The 20,396-nt window shown below is 39.4% G+C and overlaps 2 protein-coding genes across 6 annotated transcripts in view; one reads left to right on the forward strand and one right to left on the reverse strand.

The window, feature by feature from the left end:
- Nucleotides 1-236, reverse strand: part of LOC146004724 (DNA repair and recombination protein RAD54B-like) — a 70,357-nt gene extending 70,121 nt beyond the window's left edge. The window contains exon 1 of the mRNA XM_083143680.1: nt 85-236. The gene's annotated coding sequence lies outside the window, so the exon portion shown is untranslated. The remainder of the gene's footprint in view (nt 1-84) is intronic.
- A 1,532-nt stretch (nt 237-1,768) lies between these two features.
- Nucleotides 1,769-18,616, forward strand: LOC146004725 (RNA-binding region-containing protein 3-like). Of its 5 annotated transcripts, none has more exons than XM_083143684.1 (6): nt 1,769-1,804; nt 7,031-7,188; nt 11,674-11,796; nt 14,670-15,481; nt 16,465-16,618; nt 18,023-18,616. In XM_083143684.1, exons 2-6 carry the CDS (start codon nt 7,031-7,033, stop codon nt 18,189-18,191), a joined length of 1,416 nt encoding a protein of 471 aa, XP_082999810.1. In that variant the 5' UTR covers nt 1,769-1,804; the 3' UTR covers nt 18,192-18,616. The 5 variants fall into 5 exon arrangements, with proteins under 5 accessions (XP_082999810.1, XP_082999808.1, XP_082999807.1 ...); XM_083143682.1 differs by lacking the exon at nt 1,769-1,804 and adding an exon at nt 4,185-4,223; XM_083143681.1 differs by lacking the exon at nt 1,769-1,804 and adding an exon at nt 4,245-4,287 and having other exon boundaries at nt 7,030-7,188.
- The last annotated feature ends 1,780 nt before the right edge of the window (nt 18,617-20,396 follow it).

Here is a 20,396-nt window from a genome sequence, read left to right on the forward strand (position 1 = left end):
ATGGAAGTTATTTTCGTGTAAAAAGGGTACTAGTTTACTATCCTTCGGACAGATTTCTTCATTTCTACAGAAGAAACTACTTACTGTAATAAGTTCCTGTAGTATTGTCTAACGTCGAGAAGGTGTTTTGTGTGAAATTCAGGTAAGTTTTCCGTATCCTGGAAACAGATTTCTTCAAATTTAAAAGTTTGGGTCTCATTTGGGGGCAGGTGACTCCAGCCAATTTCTAACGTGCCTTTAACAGGGAGTCTATAGAAAAAGCCGGGGAGCCCGAGCGGATGCGGTGCCGCGTCAGCGGTTGGGGGTGGTAGGTCAATTACCCCAGGAGCGGAGCCCGGAATCGGTGGGAAATTTGAGTCAACAATTTCAAACGAAAATAATTTTTTGGTTTAAATTTTGCACCGATTCCGGGATGGATAGCCCAAAAAAAAATTCACGAAATGTTCCGCGAAGCAGATAGGTAAGTACGAATGTGAAAAATTGTCGAAACTCAGAAGTTATAGGTGTCCGAAGGATAGTAAACATTAACAGTTTCTTGATGTTTTGCCCCACAAATACATTTTGTTTTGGGTAGTATGGTCAGACGAGCTAGATGATAATTAGCCTTAAGCGAATGATGAATGTCAAAACCGCTCGTGGGAGATTATATGCACAAAAACCAGGGTTGTGTGCATGTGACATCAGCCACCGATTTGTATGTTACCCATTCGGTAAACTTTCCGTTATATCGAAAAATACATGATTTACCGGCAAAATTCAATGAACGATGCGAGAAAATACTTCACGGAACTTCCACAAGTCTAAAGAAACTGCATTCGGTAAGTAATTTCTCCTGTAAATTTTAAGAAATCCAATTTCCGGATACGGAAAGTTTACCTCACATTCAATTAAAATACAAGATTGACTTCAATATAAATCAAAACCTTTTACGTTTATCCAATATCCAGAAATTTCCCGGGCTCCTTGCCACAGATTACTAATCATAACTTTTCAAGGTGGTTGATGGCTCGCAGGTTCACAGAATATTTAAGAAGGGAGGGAGATTCGTGAACAACCGTCTAGCGGCAGTATTTGGAACTACATGTAACTCTCGTTCAGCGATGCCAACCCTAGCATAATAGTGCTAAATCTAGCATTATTTAACCGTCTGTGGCACCTAGCACCCTGTTTCTGGGATAACAGCCAAATCTAGCATATTCTGCAACCGTCGGTGGATACTGAACTCAGAGGAAAGTGCTCTGAAGAAGTAAAAATAAAAGTAACTGCACATCTCTATTTCAGGAGTGGACATGTTCCCAACAAAGGAAACGGCACAGGAATCCCATCCCCCACCAACGCCTTTCATCTCTTCCGCATGTTCCTGCCATAAAATCGAAGAGTTTGTCCCTTCTCAGCACCGACACAAGGGGTCAGCCATTTGTGGTGCCTGTATTTTCGCGAGGAATGTTTAATAGAAAGTTGGATTGACAAATAAAGCTCATGTGCCACCCTCCTTTGTTGGTAAATTTTGGCCATCTTTGTCTTCAGCTTGTGTTAGGTTCGGTTCGGTCGGCGAAAAAAGCGTTGTTCGTGTGTATCATTTTAATTCCTCGTGCGTGCGTCTTACAGAGTATTTTTGAGGGTGTGTGTGTTTGAGTGTATGTGTGAGTGTTTTTCTCTGCTTTTTAATTTTTTTCTTTGTAAAATATATTTGGAAGTAACTGTGAAAAGAAAAAGACCGTGGGGATTTAATCCAGAAATGGGAGTCGTATGCTCAGAAATATAGAAAGGAGTGGTAAAGAGGCGGTTTTTATTTGTTCGTTTGGTGAGTACCTTTTTACCTTTCCTTTTTTTATTCGGAAATGTTGTTAGTATACATAGAAATGCATTGCAAGAGCATTTGAAAGTTGTAAAAAACTAGTACAAAAGTGTGTGGCGGTGGAAATGGGTTAATAGGTCCTTCCATATAACGCAAAAAATGCAGTACCTATATGAAAGACATTTGTGAATTATAGTCACCCTCATTGTCGTACTTACTCCCAGGAACCTAAGGCAAAAGAAGCGACTTAAAATAAATAGATCTTAGGGTGGGATACAATCTAACATCATAATGCCCTAGCACAATTGGGTGGCGTTCTAGCATAATTTCACAGTTCGAGCAGAACATTTCGTAGCTGAGGGGTTGGCAACGCTGCTCTCGTTCAACCGCTAAAATGGTCGTAGTTCCAAATATTATCGACAGTGGACAGCATACGTCGATACACTCGAGCATTAACATTGTCGCCATCTGGCGATCGGTTCTTTAACCTCGTGCTACAAGCTCTGCTTGACGCTTGGCACATTTATATACTCTACATCTAATTGCATATTCTTTCTCTATTCAAACCAGTGTTGCCAGGTCTACTGATTTCGCAGGAGATTTCCTGTTTTTCAGCACGATCTACTGATCTCCTGACAAGTTTCAGGAAAATGTGGAAATCTCCTGATTTTTTGCTTCCTAAAATATTTATAATGAACAATTATTTAAAAAAAATCGAAAGTTGATTTAAAATTTACATATTCAGCTGATGGAATGCAAAGACTCATGAATATTCCGCAGAGAGAGAGAGAGAGAGAGAGAGAGATAGAGAGAGAGGTGGGAGAGGAGGGTCATATCAGGCTTGATGACACTGGGAAAGAAGCACGGCTTCTTGAGCATATTCCATTGTGCATTGGGAACTCCAAGGAGGGTGTCCTAACTTTTCCCATCTGGGTGAGGTTTTTGTCAAAGGGGAAGCAACTGGAAACTGGTTATACCAATGTTGCCACCCACACATACGAACAAGTATTCAGTTTTATGGTAATGTTTATTGCAAATGCTAGATACAGGTTTTTAACTCTGATAAAAAAGGGAGTCCACATTACGAATGCAGCCAAAGGTTATGGTTAAAAAAGCTCTTAGTAAACTGTCGATTGATTGATTTGGTTTATTTTACTTCGCATTTCTGCCACTTTTGGCTAATCGCGAAGACGAGGATGAGTGATGATATGATGAAATTGATGGCAGACAAATATGGCAGATGCGAAGTAAAATAAACCAAATCAATCAATCTGTCTAATACTGGTTGGTTACCTTCCGTGAATGCAAGAAAAGTTTTAATTCAAGGATATTTCGGGGGTTTAGGCATGATAGCCCTTCTTCATTACCATTAATGCGAGTATGCTTTGAACGTGTTGTTAAAAAAAAGGTGTGGACTTTCTTACACCCTGTAACTATTCTATGCTGTAACTTTGGCTAGTTTTAAATAAAAGCAATCTAAGGTGTTATCAGGTAGAGTATTTAAAAATATATATCCCCGAATGCGTAGTGGCTGAAACTCTAGTCTTAGTTAACACAAAAATCACGAAATGTTTTCATAAACTTTTAAACCCCAGTCCCCAAGTACAGTGGGATCCATGAGTATTACCCTGCAAATTGTCCATCACTATGTTCACGCACTTTATTTGACCTAATAAGAGCTTCAAGAATTAAAAGAAAACTCAAAACAAGCTGTTGACAACTTCTGCAACATCATACATTAAAAATCCATCGCTTAAAAACATATAGGATGTAAGAGAAATTTTAATGAAAATAGTCATGGACAATTTGCACGATAATACTCATGGATCCCACTGTACATAAATCAACGCACAGTCACAACCATTTATTTTAGAATATTTGTGAGATGAACAGAAAATCGAGGTCGGATTTTTTCCAGTAATGTCACTGCTTTTAGCAATGTGTAGGGGCAGTGCCGGCCATTAGGGGGGGCACTCCTTGCACCCCCTCAGTTTTGGCCGCCCGATCGTCGCCACTGGTTGGGGAAACTGTACCTTTACCTTATGTGAATTAAGAGGGTGGGGTTATCGTGCCCCCTTGAAGTGCAAATTCACAATAAAATTTGTATTAACATAACAGTAATAAATTTATTTTTTGACATCTAAAATTAATAATTAATGTTCAATAATGATAGTGGAAAGCTTTTCCCACTCTACCCCCCCCCCAGAACGTTGATAATCCGCTATTATTAGTTCTTCTGATTTTTTAAGCAGATCTCCTGATTTTTCAGGGCACGATCTCCCGATTTTTAAAACTCTGACCTGGCAACGCTGATTCAAACAGATTTTTCGCGATGTATTAGAAGCTGGAAGTGTTCCACACCAAACTCGTATGCTAATAGCTTCAAAACGTTAGAAACTGGAATAAGAGTTTGTGATGATAAGAGGTAAATTGTCCACTCCTAGATGATATTAAGAAACTGCGTGTTTTCTAGATTTTTTTAGATTTATGTTCAGTATCTGAAAAGTAGATACCGAATACTTATTTCCCTTTAAATGGAAGGAGAATGTTTTTGAACTGTCCGTACAGTAGATACTATATGAAAGCGAGAGAAAACAATTTTTTATTGTTGTTCCTTTTGTGGAAGTAAATATATCAAATATATATATATAAAATATTACTCCAAGTCAAGCTTTTGCTGTTATTTTAGTGCAAGGGAAGAGTAAACATACGATAACGCCCGGACACCTTTCACTCATTTATTTCCTTAATTTTACCACTGGTACTTACCTATTTTGCCTTGCGGAACATTCTTTAAGGTGAAGTTATGCCTTTTTCCATAAAATACTGTCAACTTTTCATATTACGATTGATTATTTGTCTTACTTGTTCCGCTTCTGTAATAGACCATATGGCGTGCACTCGTAATGGCGCGCCAGCTTGTGTTTTGTCGATTTTCAGTGCGCAAGCAGTGTTTCAAACCTTCATGACGGAAAATTACGTACTATTTCGATTTTTGTTTCATGTTTTTACCTCCACAAACCATGCACGTTAGCCCCAAAAACTATCCACGGGTAGCCCCACAAACCATTGACGTGAGCCCCAAAATCCATCCATGGGTAGCCCCAAAAACCATCCACACAAGGTTAGGTTAGTTTCCATTAGCACTCATTTCACCCCTAAATTCATCGAAAAAAGAAAGCGCGGCGAACAGTTAAAAATAGAAATTTTCGTAAAAAGAAGGCACGTTTGGAAATGCTGCAGAGATCGCGTGACTTTCAACGCTCTCGCCTTCTGCACGCACACAATGGAAAAAACGGCATAATGTGGCAGGCAATGCCAATTTCTTACGTAAAAAGTGATTAATTCTTGTCGTGCAGCATTAAACTAGAAGTTTCCGTGAAAGAAAATACCTCCAAGAACGTCCAGAATGCTAAAGAAACTCATTTCAGTAAGTACTTTCTCCTGTAAATTTGAAGAAATCCATCCGGGCGATATCGCATATTTACCCAAGGAAGATATTGATGTTGCAATATAGCCTATTACCTCCCTTGTACATTTTTATTTCCAACTAAAAGTGTGTAATTAGTGTTGCTATAGTATATAGTGTAATTAGTGTTGCCATAGTGGGAAAATTTGCTATCCTTCGGACACATCTAATTTTTTTCGTTTCGTCAATTTTTGACATTTGTACTTACGTATCTGCTTCGCGGAACATTCCTGAAGGTGTATCAACGTTGTTTTGATGAAATTAGTTGCAATTTTTCACATTACCAGTACGTCTTCCAATTTCTAGATCCTGATACTAACACGACACCAAAATTTTAACCATGTTTCGTAACCTAACAGAACTAACCTATCCACGTGCCAATGGTTCGTGGCTCTAGCGCCAATGGTTTCCTTTCTTCACGACCCCGTGTTTAATTAGAAAATCCACTGGATCCTCCACACCTGGTACAAACTTCACCACGCATCCAGGACACGTCATCCTTCTAACTCTCGTTGCAAACACAGACAGTTCGAAACACTGAATACCCAATGAACATGAACAAAACACAATCACGACGCGTCATGATACAGTCACGACGCGTGATGGTGTACAAAGGTGTATGCGCCAAATGCTAATCTCCATCGGAGAATTAATTTTCAACGAACAACATGAATTTCAGCTATGAAACATTCCCACATCACACAAAACATCTTCCCGATGTTCGACAATGCTACAGGAACTTAGTACGGTAGGTAGTTTCTTCTGTAAAAATAAATAAATGTGTCCGAAGGATAGTAAACAAGTACCTTTCCATCCATGTACCTGTACTTGAACTTGACGTAGTCCCCGGTAAGTGTTTCCAAACACAGTTTTTTTTCACTATATTGCCCAACTTAAAAGCAACCTAACCTTACTGTGATGGTGCGTGGGGCTATTCGTGGATGGTTATAAGATCCAGAATGGTTTTTGGGGTTATGTGGGAGTTTTTCTGTTAAGAAGGTTGAAACACTGCTTTGCCATTTGAAACACAATGCTAGTCAAGATTAGCCCGCCATTTTGCATGTTCAGGAAGCGAGAAAAGAACGAACAATAATTACTCGATATGTCGACAATAGATACTAATTTTGTTAAAAAAAAACGACATCCCTTGTTAAACAATCTTTCCCAATGCAGAATAAGTAAGTATGCATGTAAACAATTACAGAATAAACGAGTTACAGAGGATTCCCAGCTTATAGTTATACCGAAACATTTTATCATCTCTAAAGCATCAAACTCGTATAATACAGCTGTACACACTCGTGAAAGAGAGAGATGTTACACAAGGAAATTAGCACAGTGATTGATTGATTTGATGTTTTAAGTCCGTTCTATGCACAGTAAGGCTAATCGGGACTGGTCCTACAGTTTAAAGTGTAATCTGAACCACTGTGTGCCTCCGCCGGGTATCGGACATGGGACCCCTTGATTACAAGGCAACAACACTACAACTGCACCATCGAGGCCCTGAAATTAGCATATTGATCCTGGTGCAATAGTGAGGCAGTATTGAACTTGTTTCATTTTTATGGTGATCTCACTGGATGTATTGCCTCATGTTGCAATCGGTGTTATTGGTGCTTTTAAAGTACAAGTAGGGAGTGTATTTTAACAGTCATTTTAAGCATTGCTATGATTGTCCTGTTTTCAGATTATTGTCAAGTAATATTTGTTCAGTAATGGTAGTGATTTATAATGTAATTTAAAGATATTTATGATTTCAGATGATTATGACAAGTACGCTCCTGGTTCGCCATTTACCTGCAGAACTGTCAGATGAAGAAAAGGAAGATCTGCTGAAACATTTTGGAGCATGTGAAGTGAGATGTATTGGCCCCAAGTCAAAGTTGAACAACACAAAAACAAGTGTTGCATTTGCTAAGTATGTACCATGCTGGTAATATGTATTTTTCCCTTTCTCATAGTTTTGACTACTTGTGAATACAGTATGTAACATTGTTATTCGTACACATAGAATTTCCGAGGAAAATATGTCATATCTAATAGTAAATATAATCATTTTCATATGTACCTGGAAATTAATGTTAATGAAGGTTTCACCAACAACTGTTTGAACTGTATGTTCAAACAGTATAAACAGAGCATATAATTTGTGTGAAAAGAGAAAAACACGATGTTTCATGCAACATTGTTATTCATACAGGCAAGAGTTTCAATCTTCCTCGCATACAGCACCACCGCTATTCGGGCGATTTCGTGCAGTTTGCAACTTCGTAACAAGTTTGAACATGCAGGTGCGCTCCCCGTCAAGTGGAATGCTGGCGTAGGTATTGTTGTAGGCCTATCGTCTATCTATCAGCGTGTTCGAAATGGGCAAGGTGAAGGAACTTAGTTCCGATCTGAAGGATGTTATAAATTTGGGCCTTAGAGCTTATTCGTTAAGAAAAATTGGACAAACAGTCCAGTCCAGTCCAAAAATTGGACAAGATGATGTCCGATCAAACTGTCCGACGTGCCTTGTGGAAGCATGTATAACATGGCAGAATACCACGAAAGAGGCCGTGTGTAAATAAGGTGAATCGCAGGAATAGACTTTCATTCGCGAAAGAGCACATCCACAAGGACCAGGAATTTTGGGATAGTGTCATATGGTCAGATGAGTCCAAGATTAATATATACGGGTCAGATGGGATAAGTAGGGTCTGGAGAAAATCAAATAAAAACAATGATCACATTAACACAGTTCCAACAGTTAAACACGGTGGTGGGTCATTAATGATTTGGGGCTGTATGTCATCCAAAGGTGTTGGTACCAGTTTATTGATGGTATCATGGATGCATATGTCTATTTGGACATATTAAAGAACAATGTAAAGCAGAGTGCCCAAAAAATGGACATGCCGCCTATCTACAGATTCCAGCAAGACAATGACAGTAAGCATAAGGCATGAGTAAACATGAATTGGCTAATATGGAATGTGCCCAAACTACTACAAACACCAGCTCAAAGTCCAGACTTAAATCCCATTGAGCATTTATGGGCATTTTTGAAGAGGCGAGTCCATAAAGCAGGCGTCAAGTCCAAACAAGAGTTGAAAACTGTTGTGCAAGCCGAGTGGAATAAAATAAGCTCTGAAACATGTCGGAAAGTGGTTAATTATATGAACAGGGTTCCCACACACCTGGAAATCTCAGGGAATTTGAAAAAAATACAAATCTCAGGGAAAATCTTGTAATTGATTAATGGTTCCCAATGAAGCAAAACAGAGGGATTATAATATGCTCCGGTCTGTGGATAATCCAGGCTGTTGTAGCATTTCTCTTTCAGCAAGGAACTCGTATCTATTTGTTTGTGTGTTTCTTGTTTTTAGATGCGTTTTAAAATTTAATTAACCAATTTCGATCTTTTACATGACATAAAATATATTTCAAGATGTGGAAAATGCATAATAAAGATAACCTGATGTCTAAAGTTAACCAGTGTTCATCTGATTTCCCTTATTAGGGAGTACTTTTAAGTTTTTCTTCCTTCTTTTTTAACAAAATAGTAAAAAAATGGGAGTGCCCTGTTTAGGGAAATATTTATTTTCTGCCATCTTTTGTGTACAATATTGTTGATTGTGCATTTGCTGCATTTAGAACAGAATTTTAAATATTTACTTACTGGTACCATATATGAATTATGTACTGTTCATATTTAAAGTTTTTGATCATGTTCAACTATTGTTATAGTCATGAATGTGAATTTTTACATGCCTCAATAGCTCACACATGTGTAAAATGGAATTACTTGTAGGACCCAGCAGATCTACATTAATATCATGTAGTGAAATAGTTTTCTCAACAGATATGCCAGAATGACATATTTGACAATATTCCAAACCCCCAAACCTATGTTCCCATTTCTTCATGACTCCCTAGAAAGTGTTGTTAGAGATGTAATGGGGAGATTCATAAAAAGTGACATCTTGAACAATGCAAAAAATAGTTTTAAATTAATGCAAATTGATGTCAGGAATTCTAACAACTTGATTCCTTTGACAAAGATTGATATTGGAATTGGTGCCAAAGCTGCTTTGGAAGCTAACGAGGTGAATGAAAAGGAGAAGCTTATGTTTTTTACTAGCTGCAGAATTTTTTTGCAACCAACAACAGAGTAGATTGTGGAACGTAGTCCCTTAAGTTCAGGTTGGTGAGAGCCACTAGTTGTTTAGTTCCGAAGCAAATGACTCCGTTTCCAAAGCGATGTGCTCAGCGCATGGAAGACCTGATACAGGAACTTCTCATGAGAAAGAGAATGAAGGCTGTAACTGCTGATAAAGTAATTCGCCAGTTTAAGACATTGTTGCACATTGTCAGTAGTGAAAAGGAATTGAAAGAGAAGTTTTGTAACTTTTCAATAAAAACTGATGCACTAGATTCTTTTTTTTACAAGTGTCATGAAGGGCAAGGATGACTTCTCTGAGTTATGGAGCACTGTTAAGTTGGTTTTGATTTTATCACATGACAATGCATATGTGGAAAGTGGGTTTCTGTAAAGAAGCAGGTTTTAATAGAAAACTTGAAAGAAGAGTCTGTTGTGGCTATTTGGCAAGTTTATGATGCAGTGAAAGTGGTAGGAGGAGTGTCAAATGTAGAAGTAAGCAAATATATGATCCAGTGTGTTACAGGTGCATGTAGTAGATACAAAGAAGCATTGCAGAAGATGAGAAAGAGATGTGATCACAAAGAAAACGAAAGGAAAGAAATGAAACGTAAAGCAAGTGAGATCTGTGCTTTACAAGCTAAACAACAAAAGATGCAAGAAGAAGCAAAGGCTATTGCAGAACAATTAAAAAAACTTGAAGCTTCTGAGAAGTAAAGTTTTTTAATTTGCTGTATCTGACATTAAATACATTTCTTGTTTTATATTTCAGTCTCAATAACTTATTATTCCTTTTTATATTGGTACTAATAATTGTCACTTCATTTTTATATGTTTTAAAAATTCCAATAATTTGTTTGTCTTAACTATTATTGTACGCATTACAGATTAATTGATATTGTATCCATTTATAAACATGTATGAAAAGTGTGAAAATATTTCAATGTTCTATATCAGATATGTTAGAAATTGTTTCAGAGTTGTTTAAAGTTCTAGAAAACTGGTCATCTTTGATCTTAATTACATGCAAAGAAGTGTAATTTTATTTTACTATTGAACTAGTTTTGTTATTTGCATAAGAAAACAACTGTAATAAAGAAGGTGAGGAAGGTATGGCTATGAGGGAATGAAATTATAAAATTATAGTAGTCATTTACTGTGCATTCAATACTCTAGACAAAATATGAGGATCCTGGAAATCTCAGGGAAAATGGATTTGGAGTTTGCGTGGGAACCCTGTATGAAGAACAGGTGTCAAGCAGTAATTAAAGCCAAATGAATATACTTTTCTTTTATATTATTAAGTGTACAAATAGAAAAGTTATACAAAAATGGCATGTTTCTCTTTCAGTTTCATTTAATTTATTATTGTGATTGGTTATACAGAATTTGGGTAAGATTTTATGTTCCTAATGAATTGTAAAGAAACTATTTCAAAAGAGTGTATTTCCTTTCAGGTATTAAAGCATTTTCTTTGAAAATCCGTGTGTACGAATAAGAATGTTACATACTGTTCATATCTGGCAGTACTTAATAGTATCTGAAATGGGATATTACTTAAATTGAGAATATCAATGTGACATCATGCTGAACATAATGATAAACAAGAAATAAGAATATTTTCTGTGCAGTTATATGGAATGACTGAGGATGGCGGGGGACTATGATGAAGCCTATAAAATATGGGTTGGGTTCATGGGCCATGGGCAAGAGAGTAAAGGAATAGAGACTAAGGTCGACTCAACACCCAAGGGACAAGTAACAGTGTGCACAAAGAGGGAGGGGGTTTGTGAGGGTGATAACCCCTTTCCTCTTTGTCCTGTAATCATCAAGCATATGAAATAATTACAACCAATGAAGAAAGAAAAAAATCATAAGTATGAATGTGGCAACATGAATCATTTGCAAAAAATTTAAAGAAAAGATCTATCCCTCCCCATACAAATGGCCATGCCACCGACACATGATGGGGGGTACTCACATCTGGAAAAAGTGTTCACTGCACATTGGCAACAAACAGAGGGGTGCTATAGCAGTTTCCATTGCCCTGAGAGAGTCTGTGAATGTATATGATTGTCATGCTAGCAGTAAAAGTAAATGTTTCTTAAGGTTTGTTTTCAAGCTACATCTCCCTGGGATGACAGTCGACATACTGTATATCACTTCAGTGTGAAATCTTCATTTGAAGGAAGCAAAATTTCATGAACTGTTTCTTTGTGGTGTGTGTACACATGCTGCCATTTATTATTTTTTTTCTTACAGGTTCCAGTCTACTGCAGCAGCCCAGATTGCCTTGTCGCGATTGCATCAGCTTGAAGTGCTTGACCATGTTCTCTGTGTGGAGTACGCACGTGGGGAATCTGCAGGGATCAAACCTGGGAAAGGGTAGGCAGTCAATACGCTACTTTCTAAGGCAGAACTATCATATCAATGTGCACTCTAGGAGGTGGTTGTCAGGGTAGAAAGGGTGATAGTGTTATAAAGGTTGTGGAAGAAATGTGAGTGGCCCTAATTTCCTGAAGACATTCTTGAAAATCTTACAACAAATTAAAGCTAATTTACAATACCGGACCCCTCCCCGATTTTTGTAATATCTTGCATACTCACTAATTGAGGCCTCCTAATCACGAATTTGGGGGTCACGTGTAGAAATTGCAAAATAAGTGAAATTGAGTTGTCCACGATTGGAACAGAAACCCTGGATTTCTCCACGAAAACAATGGTTATTTCAATATTTTACATTTTACAACAAAATTTTAATCTTTAAATTAATCTTTTGTTATTTTTTATTTCTACTTTATGTTGTTTCAGTCTAAAATGGCCAAATAAGACTGTATCTGAAACTGTGAGTAAATAAATAAAATAAATAACCTTACCGTGAATGGTTTGTGGGGTACCGTAAAAAAATGTCAGTTTAGTAGCACTTGAGCGACAAATTTTAACTACACAAACGTGATCAAGTGTCCTAAATTATTGACTATGCGAAATATGAACGAATGCCCTGTATTATTAATATGAGGCGCATCCAGAAAGTAAGTTTCCCTATTTTTTTTCCCATGAAAGTAATTATAATGAGCCGTGTAAATTGCGCATGTGCAGCAGAGCTAAGACGTATCAATCATATGCCAGGCGGACGGATCCCGCCCGGCGCCAGTAGCGAGGCAGCAGTGGTCCGAAGTGGAAGCTCATATTCCTTCTCCCACAGCATGCCAGTAGCGAGGCAGCAGTGGTCCGAAATGGAAGCTCGTATTCCTTCATGCGAGGTTCGGTTGGTGATAAAGTTCCTGAATGCACAAAGCATTGCGCCAATTGACATTCGTCGTCAGCTCTGTGAGGTCTATGGGCCGAACATTATGAGTAAGCAGATGGTGCGTCGCTGGTGTCGGCAGTTTTCGGAAAGTCGTCAAAGTGTCCATGATGAAGAGTGCAGTGGGCGTCCGTCCCTCATCACTGATGATCTGGTTGAGCTGGTGCGGCAGCGCATCGTAGAGAACCGTCGCTTCACTATTACGGAGTTGAGTAGCCTTTTTCCGCATATATCGCGATCCGTGTTGCATGAGATTGTCACGCAGCGCCTGCTGTTCAAAAAATTGTGTGCCAGGTGGGTGCCGAAAAACCTGACACCCGAACACAAAATGAAACGTTCAGGAGCAGCACTGACATTCCTGCAACGGTACCATGATGACGGCGATGATTTCCTCGACAGGATCGTCACGGGCGATGAGACGTGGATTTCGCACTTCACCCCGGAAACCAAGCAGCAGTCAGTGCATTGGCGGCATAGTGGATCTCCGGTCAAGAAGAAATTCAAACAGACGCTGTCGGTACAGAAAGTGATGTGCACCGTGTTTTGGGACAGGAAGGGCATTTTGCTCATTGACTTCCTCCCCAGAGGTGAAAGGGTGAACGTTGACCATTACTGTGAAACACTAAGGAAATTGCGACGTGCCATTCAAAACAACAAAATCAAGAGGCGTGGTATGCTTAATGCATGTGTTGTGCTCCTCCATGACAATGCTCGTCCACATGCGGCTCGGCGCACAGCAGCTGTTTTGACGGAATTTGGCCGGGAGTTGTTTGATCATCCACCTTACAGTCCTGATCTGGCTCCCAGCGATTTTCACGTTTTCTTGCACCTCAAGAAATTCCTGTCCTCCGGTGAGCATTTTGCCAACGACGAAGAGCTGAAGACGTCTGTCACACGCTGGTTCCATTCACATGCGGCAGAGTTCTACGACAGTGGGATCCAAAAGTTGATACCACGATACGACAAGTGTCTCCATTCTGGTGGTTGCTATGTTGAAAAATAGCTGAACCTTTGCTGTACCTGTTGCCAATAAATGTTTTTTTGAAACTGTGTTGTTGTTTTTTTTTTAAAAAATAGGGAAACTTACTTTCTGGATGCGCCTCGTATGTACCCAACTAAAAGTTACTTAAAAAACTTACGAAAGAAAGAACTTTATGTCCTACCTTCCAAGTTGCCATCTTCCTCAAACCACGCAGATTACTGAACAAGTGAATGCTACGTTGAACAAACATGGTTTCCATGTTTGTATACGGAGAACGATCGCGGTAATTGAAAATCTTATTTTACAACTTCTGCACGTCAATTAACAATTTCAACACATCACCCCCACATGTTAATCTCAGATACTTCATTTCGTGAGTGTAAGAACTAGGATAGTTGTAAATTCTTACCCAAATTTTAATGTAAGTAGAGTAATTGCCATTTTATGTTTTCGGAAACAGACTTTGTGTTGCCACCTCAGTGGCGGAGTGCATTGAGCAGCCGATTCATGATCTCGCGGCAAAGTGATAAAAAATGAAATAGTGTAGTATTGTGCAACAGAATCATTCTTGATGCAATACTATTTTCGACAACTATGGGTTTACCTAATTCACATCCCTTCCATATTGTGATCAATAAGAAAGTATGTTTTCTTCATGACATTGTAATATGTAAAAGATATACTGTATGTTCACTATGCAATGCACGTCATGTTCTTCTGGTGAATATTATATACCTACCACAATGGTTCTAGTTCAAAATCTGGCCTGGATGTCTCTTTGCCGATATCGTAAGAAGCCAGTAGTGATGCAAAATAAGAAAAACATAAATTGTTATTAAAGTTAGTAATTTTTATATCAATTACACGTCAGATCTTACCACAGTTACTGAAGATTAATAATTTAAGCCAAATGTTGAAAAAAATATTAATAATAATAATTTTATCGATTGTCATTTATCCATGTTTCAGGCAAAATGTTACCGAAGATGAAGATGATAAATTTCAAAAGAATTATGAAACGTTTCTTCGAAAGCTGAATGCATGGAATTACAACTTGAATTTCAACCAACCACCACCCCCTCATCTGAAATACCAATACCCTCCTCCTACGCAAAGGGTTTTGCTCAATGTTGTACAAGTTATGGCTGGAGTGCCTAAGTTCTATACTCAGGTGCTTCATCTCATGAATAAGATGAATCTTCCCTGCCCATTCGATGCGAGTTTGTTGGGTTCAGAGCTTTTGTTCGAAGGCAAGAACGAACCTAAAGACAGGCCGCAGTGCGAAGATAAGTGTGTGCAGGCGTTCGTTGCTCAACCAAAAGAAGACAAGAGCGTGGGACGAAGTTCAGAGGACGACGAGGAGTCCGAGATGGAAAGTGAAGAAGACTCGGGCCTCAACATTCAGGAAGTGATCCCAGCAAAGAGACCCTTGCCGCAGAAGAAAGTCGTCAAGAGACCGAAGTTCGTGAAACCGATGGCGAGCGCACCGACAAAAGCAGTGCAGAAACAGACTCCCGAGGAGGTGTTTGAAAAGGTAGTCCGCGAGCCGCAGAAGAAGATCGAGCTGAAGCTAAGCGTGCCTGAAGAAAAGGCAGATGAGAATGTTGAAGCTCAGAGTGCGGCAGTGACTACGGAGGATAGCAGTGGAGGGTTCGGTTTGATCTTTCCATCCAACAAGCCACAGGACGGGGAAAACCAGGAAGAAGCCGAGAGTAAAGACGATGGAGATGCTGGTTGCATTTCTATTGAAGAGCTGAACGAGAACAGGATACCCGAGAAAGGTTAGTTTAAAATGGTTGCACAAGGTGGTACCAAGCTCTTCCTTACAAGGGCACACTTTCCTAACATTTCTGATTTTTTATTCATATACTCAAGTTTGAATACATCTGTATAAACCATGGTTGTTAAAGGTCCAAGATCTGATTTGAGTTCCGTAACAGGGCCGGATTTTTTTTTTCTCGGACAATTTAAATTCGGTCCAAGTTGCATATTGTTTCATGTCGATACGGAACTTGGACCATATTTAAACCGAAAAAGGTTCCCGGACCGTATATAAATTCATACGAAAAAAAGATTTCTGGACCGGATTAAAATATTTGATAAAAAGTTTATTTACGGTCCAGAACCCATTTACGCTTTGTTTTTCCTCTCCTGGACCAGAATTGAATTTATTTAAAATTCCTGAACCTGTAACAACCCTCGTGTAAACATCTTTAGATTTCTATACCCTGCGACAAGTTAAGTTTGCAGCAACTTTTAACCCATGTGGACCCAAACGTGCATGCAGAATATAGTTCCGCTGCAATACTGCCTATTTTCTCAATGTCTGTGATATGAACAGCTCGGCGGTCGAGGCAAGACTCGCACGGGAGATGCTGAGCGCCATTCTCGCGCGGTTTAATACATAAAACCTGCTGCAAACTTAGCCTGTCGCGGGGTATAGTGTTTCTATCCGAGATTAAATATTCCTAAAGTGCCATTTTTTTTTACTCCACCGAATCACAATTACATGATGGTCAGATGGAAACTTTGAAATCACCACAGCAATAAATTTTTCTGCATTTACTCACTTTGCAAAAAAATAACACCTTTCTTTTCTTTCTGTTTCAGTTATTTTATATAACTTTTCTGCCTTTTGCAAGATTCAGGCATGTGTCATGTTTGTACCAAATAGATAAAAGTTGTATATGTAAGGTTGAAATATTAACGGAAGTTACGACTAACAATCAAAAGCAAATTAGTAACATATACTGTATCTTTTCAGATCGGAAAATACTGCCTGCTTTCAGAAACTACCAACCAGGCGAACCTTCATGCCGCCTGTACCTGAAGAACCTCTCGAAGCAAGTGACGCAGAGGGATTTGTGTTATGTATTCAATCGGTACCTCGATCGTCACGATGAGGAGCAAATGAAAATGTGAGTTTTTTTACCTTCTATTTATGACATTGTTTTGCAGGGGGACATTTTATGATGAATCTTCCCAAACATTTTGCATGCGCACACCACATTTCAGTTTGTGGAACAGAAGAAAACAGCAGCCATCTAGTTCTGGTAATTATAATGCAGGAGGCCTTAGAAAGATCGTTTCGCGGGCTTGCAGCAGACGACAATATGGGGGTGTGTCTGCGAGAACCAATCAGGTCCGCGAATGAGCGAGCCCGGTTGCCACAGCTAGCTCGCTGCACCCTTCTGGAAGGGTGAGTGACCTCTGCCTTTTGCTACCTAGGCCTGTTTGTTCGGCTCAGGAGCAGACGACACGAGAGTATCAGCAAAAGTGTGCGAGCGACATCTGCTGTTAGCCCGCGAAACGCTCTTTCTAAGGCCTTCTGCACTATATATATCAAAGACTGGTGTAGCTAGTGAAACAGCAATTTGGCAGAAATATTACATAGGAGCAGAATTCATGTATGCTGTTTACTTTCTCCACCAAACCCAATGATCACGTGGTGATGGATAATAAGGCCACAGCTTGTCAGATTGCAAGCTAATGTTTGCCATTTTTATATTATGGTGTTTGGTGGCATTCGTGCCATGATATATAGTGTGAATAATTAAAATTTCTGAAGGTTTTAACTAGATAAATTTACAATCTGCTTTGACCTGTTGTAGTTCAGTTGGTAGAGCATCTGGTTGCCACGCAAAAGACCCTGGTTTGAATCCCAAGGCAAGTGATCTGGACAGGAAATTTTCAGATATTTCCGTTTCTACGTGGCTCTGACGCCCAACCAGCCTCTTATCAATGGGTACCTGGGGGGGGGGGGGGTAAATTGATTGAGTTGGTGTTTTAAGTCCACTTTATGCACAGTAAGGCTAATCTGGACTGGACCTACAGTTTAAAGTGGGATCCGAACCACTGTGTGCATCCTCCGGGTATCAAACCTGGGACCCCTTGATTACAAGGCGACGACACAACCACTGTGCCATAGGGGAGGCCACCTGGTGGGGTTAAGGCTGATGCTGATCACATCACCCAATATGCCTTCATGGCATGTATGCAACGTTACCTTATCTTTCACCCAAACCTTGTATGTAACAGTATCGTGCCGTAACTGGTGTAAGAGCATTATGGGCAAAGCTCACAGTGCAAGGAAGATGTAACCATGTCTACCTATGTAATGTCTGCAGCTATTGTAGTTGAACTCTTCCCACTTTCTCGGTATGTTTGGACAACCGAGTGAGCCGAGAATGTTGCATGGGACAACCCCTTACCCAACCTCATCTCCCAGAAAGGTTACTCCAAGTCACTGAACATTGGGGAAAAAGTGAGTTCCCAACAAAATTGAGAGTCTTCAGGTTTTATTTTTTTCCTTCTCGTTCCAGGTTCGATGTTCGACTCATGAAGGAGGGTAGGATGAAAGACCAAGCCTTCGTCACTCTTCCAAGCATCAAGCGCGCACAGAGCGCTCTGAGGGAAACCAACGGATTCATCTTGAAAGGAAAGCCAGTTGTTGTTCAGTTCGCGAGGTCTGCAAAGCCAAAGGCTACCTAACGCTCATCAGGACTCAGTTGTATTTCTCTACATTACGCCAAAGATGAAAAGTCACCTGTATATTTTTAAGAACCATTTATGCATTTTGTACGAAACATAAAACTTGTTGATATTTATGGGTTGAACTGATGTCATTGCAAAATAACTGTTTGAATTTTATCACTAGGTCTGCAAAATAGCCTTGAAACACTTTCTTGTAGTCTAAATATCATGAAAACTATGCAAAATGCATAATTTTTATTATTTTTGCAACAAACAACGCTGCAAAGAGATTGAACTATTAAAATATTCATAATTTCACATTAGAAAAATCTGGTAGTTCAAATTGAAAACATTGTCTCAACCCAAATATTTATATGTAAATTTGTATATATACAAACTGTAAAAAAAAGCATTTGTACTGTGCCCAAATTTTTAATAATAAAATATTGTTAAAAGATTTTGTCCTTGCCTTTTTTATCCAAGTTTTCTACACTGCAATAACAGAACAATAATTGATTCGGTATGTTCCAAATTTTATACAACTTTTCTGCCTCATAATTCATAAGTAGAGGCGCTCTTGAAGGAACATTAGGCAGTTTTATACTGTATCAATTAGCAGTAGGGACTTGAAGTTCTAGTTTATTTTCCCCTAAATTTCGGTGTTATTTTTTACTACAATTAGGTTCATACTATGGGAATGAGACACGCGGTAATATATAATTAAGGTACTCACGTTTTCTGCGAAGCTGTTTTACATTATTTTCTATTAATTTCAGTAGCCACTGCCACCATCCTCGTTGGAATTCATTGTGTTGTTGCTTGGCACGTTTGTTTTTCCTAAATCGCCGATAGGTGTGCTGCTGTCGCCTGTGTGGCTGCGTATACGTCGTTTGCTGTTCACCGGTGTTAATTGCTGCAGTAACGGAAGCCAGCCGTGGTGTGCCTGACCACTGTCTATGTTCAGTGCATGATGGCGTGTGTTTCTTTGATTTTTGTGTCTATGAGAGTGTGTGCTTTGTATTTGACATGTACTTTCTCAATTTTATGGTTGTGGAATTTGATACGCTTGGCGAGTCTGGTGGTGGGTTCGGCAGTTTTTGCATTTGATAGGTGTGGCTGAATTCTCTCACTGATGGGCCTGATGGGCATCATAGATGCCTGGATTGTTGAGGGGGGAGAGGAAGTACCGTTTATGTTTGTTTAGTTGGTCAGCTATTTTGGAGGTTGATTTGTGTGCTATTTGGATGTTGTAGGGGCTGAGGGCTTTGGTAAGGCGGTTGGATGTGGTAGGATGGTAGGGAAAGGCAAACCACTTTGTTTTGCTAATGGGATCTGGTTCCGATGGTGGGGCAGGTTGTGTTGATGGTGCAGGATGTCTGACTTGGATTTCAGCTTTGCTGCACCATGTGGAGAGTTGACATTCAGTATATCCATGTTTTAGTGCCAGTTCCGTGATGGTTGCTATCTCGTCCCTCAGGTCTTCTTCTCTGGAACAGTAGGAGAAGGCTCTTCGGAAGAAGTTTAGCCATATGGTGACGTTTTGCTTGCTTGGGTGGATGGTTGGATAGTGCATGGATATATTTGTTGCCTGCATCTGTATTTCTGAAAACTGTGGTTGTGAATTTGTTTCCCCTGCGGCTGATGGTGGTCCAAGAAATAGATTTTGCCCTGCTTTTCATGTTCTATGGTGAATTTTAGTCTGGGGTGGATGCTATCTAGTTTTTCCAACAACAGCTTGATCTCTTCGGGTTTTTTGTATATGACTATGGTGTCATCACCACCGGACTCGCCAAGTATATCAAATTCCACAACCATAAAATTGAGAAAGTACATGTCAAATGCAAAGCACCCACCATCATGCACTACGACCATGAACTGAACAGATAGTGGTCAGGCACACCACGGCTGGCTTCCATTACTGCAGCAATTAACACCAGTGAACAGCAGACGACATATACGCAGACATGCAGGCAACAGCAGCACACCTAGCGGCGATTTAGGAATAAACAACAAATGCGCCAAGCAACAACACAACGAATTCCGAGGATGGTGGCTGTGGCCACCAAAATTAATAGAAAATAATGTAAAAACAGCTTCGCGGAAAACGTGAGTACCTTAATTACAATTAGGTGTTAATTTAAAATCTGTGTTTTAAACATGCATTTTACTGTTCCTCATTGCTTTAATTCTGGAGAATTGAGGCAAATTTTAGTTTTAATGACA

This window comes from Lepisma saccharinum, chromosome 22 (genome assembly GCF_977018435.1).
Source record: "Lepisma saccharinum chromosome 22, izLepSacc3.1, whole genome shotgun sequence".
NCBI lineage: Eukaryota > Metazoa > Arthropoda > Insecta > Zygentoma > Lepismatidae > Lepisma > Lepisma saccharinum.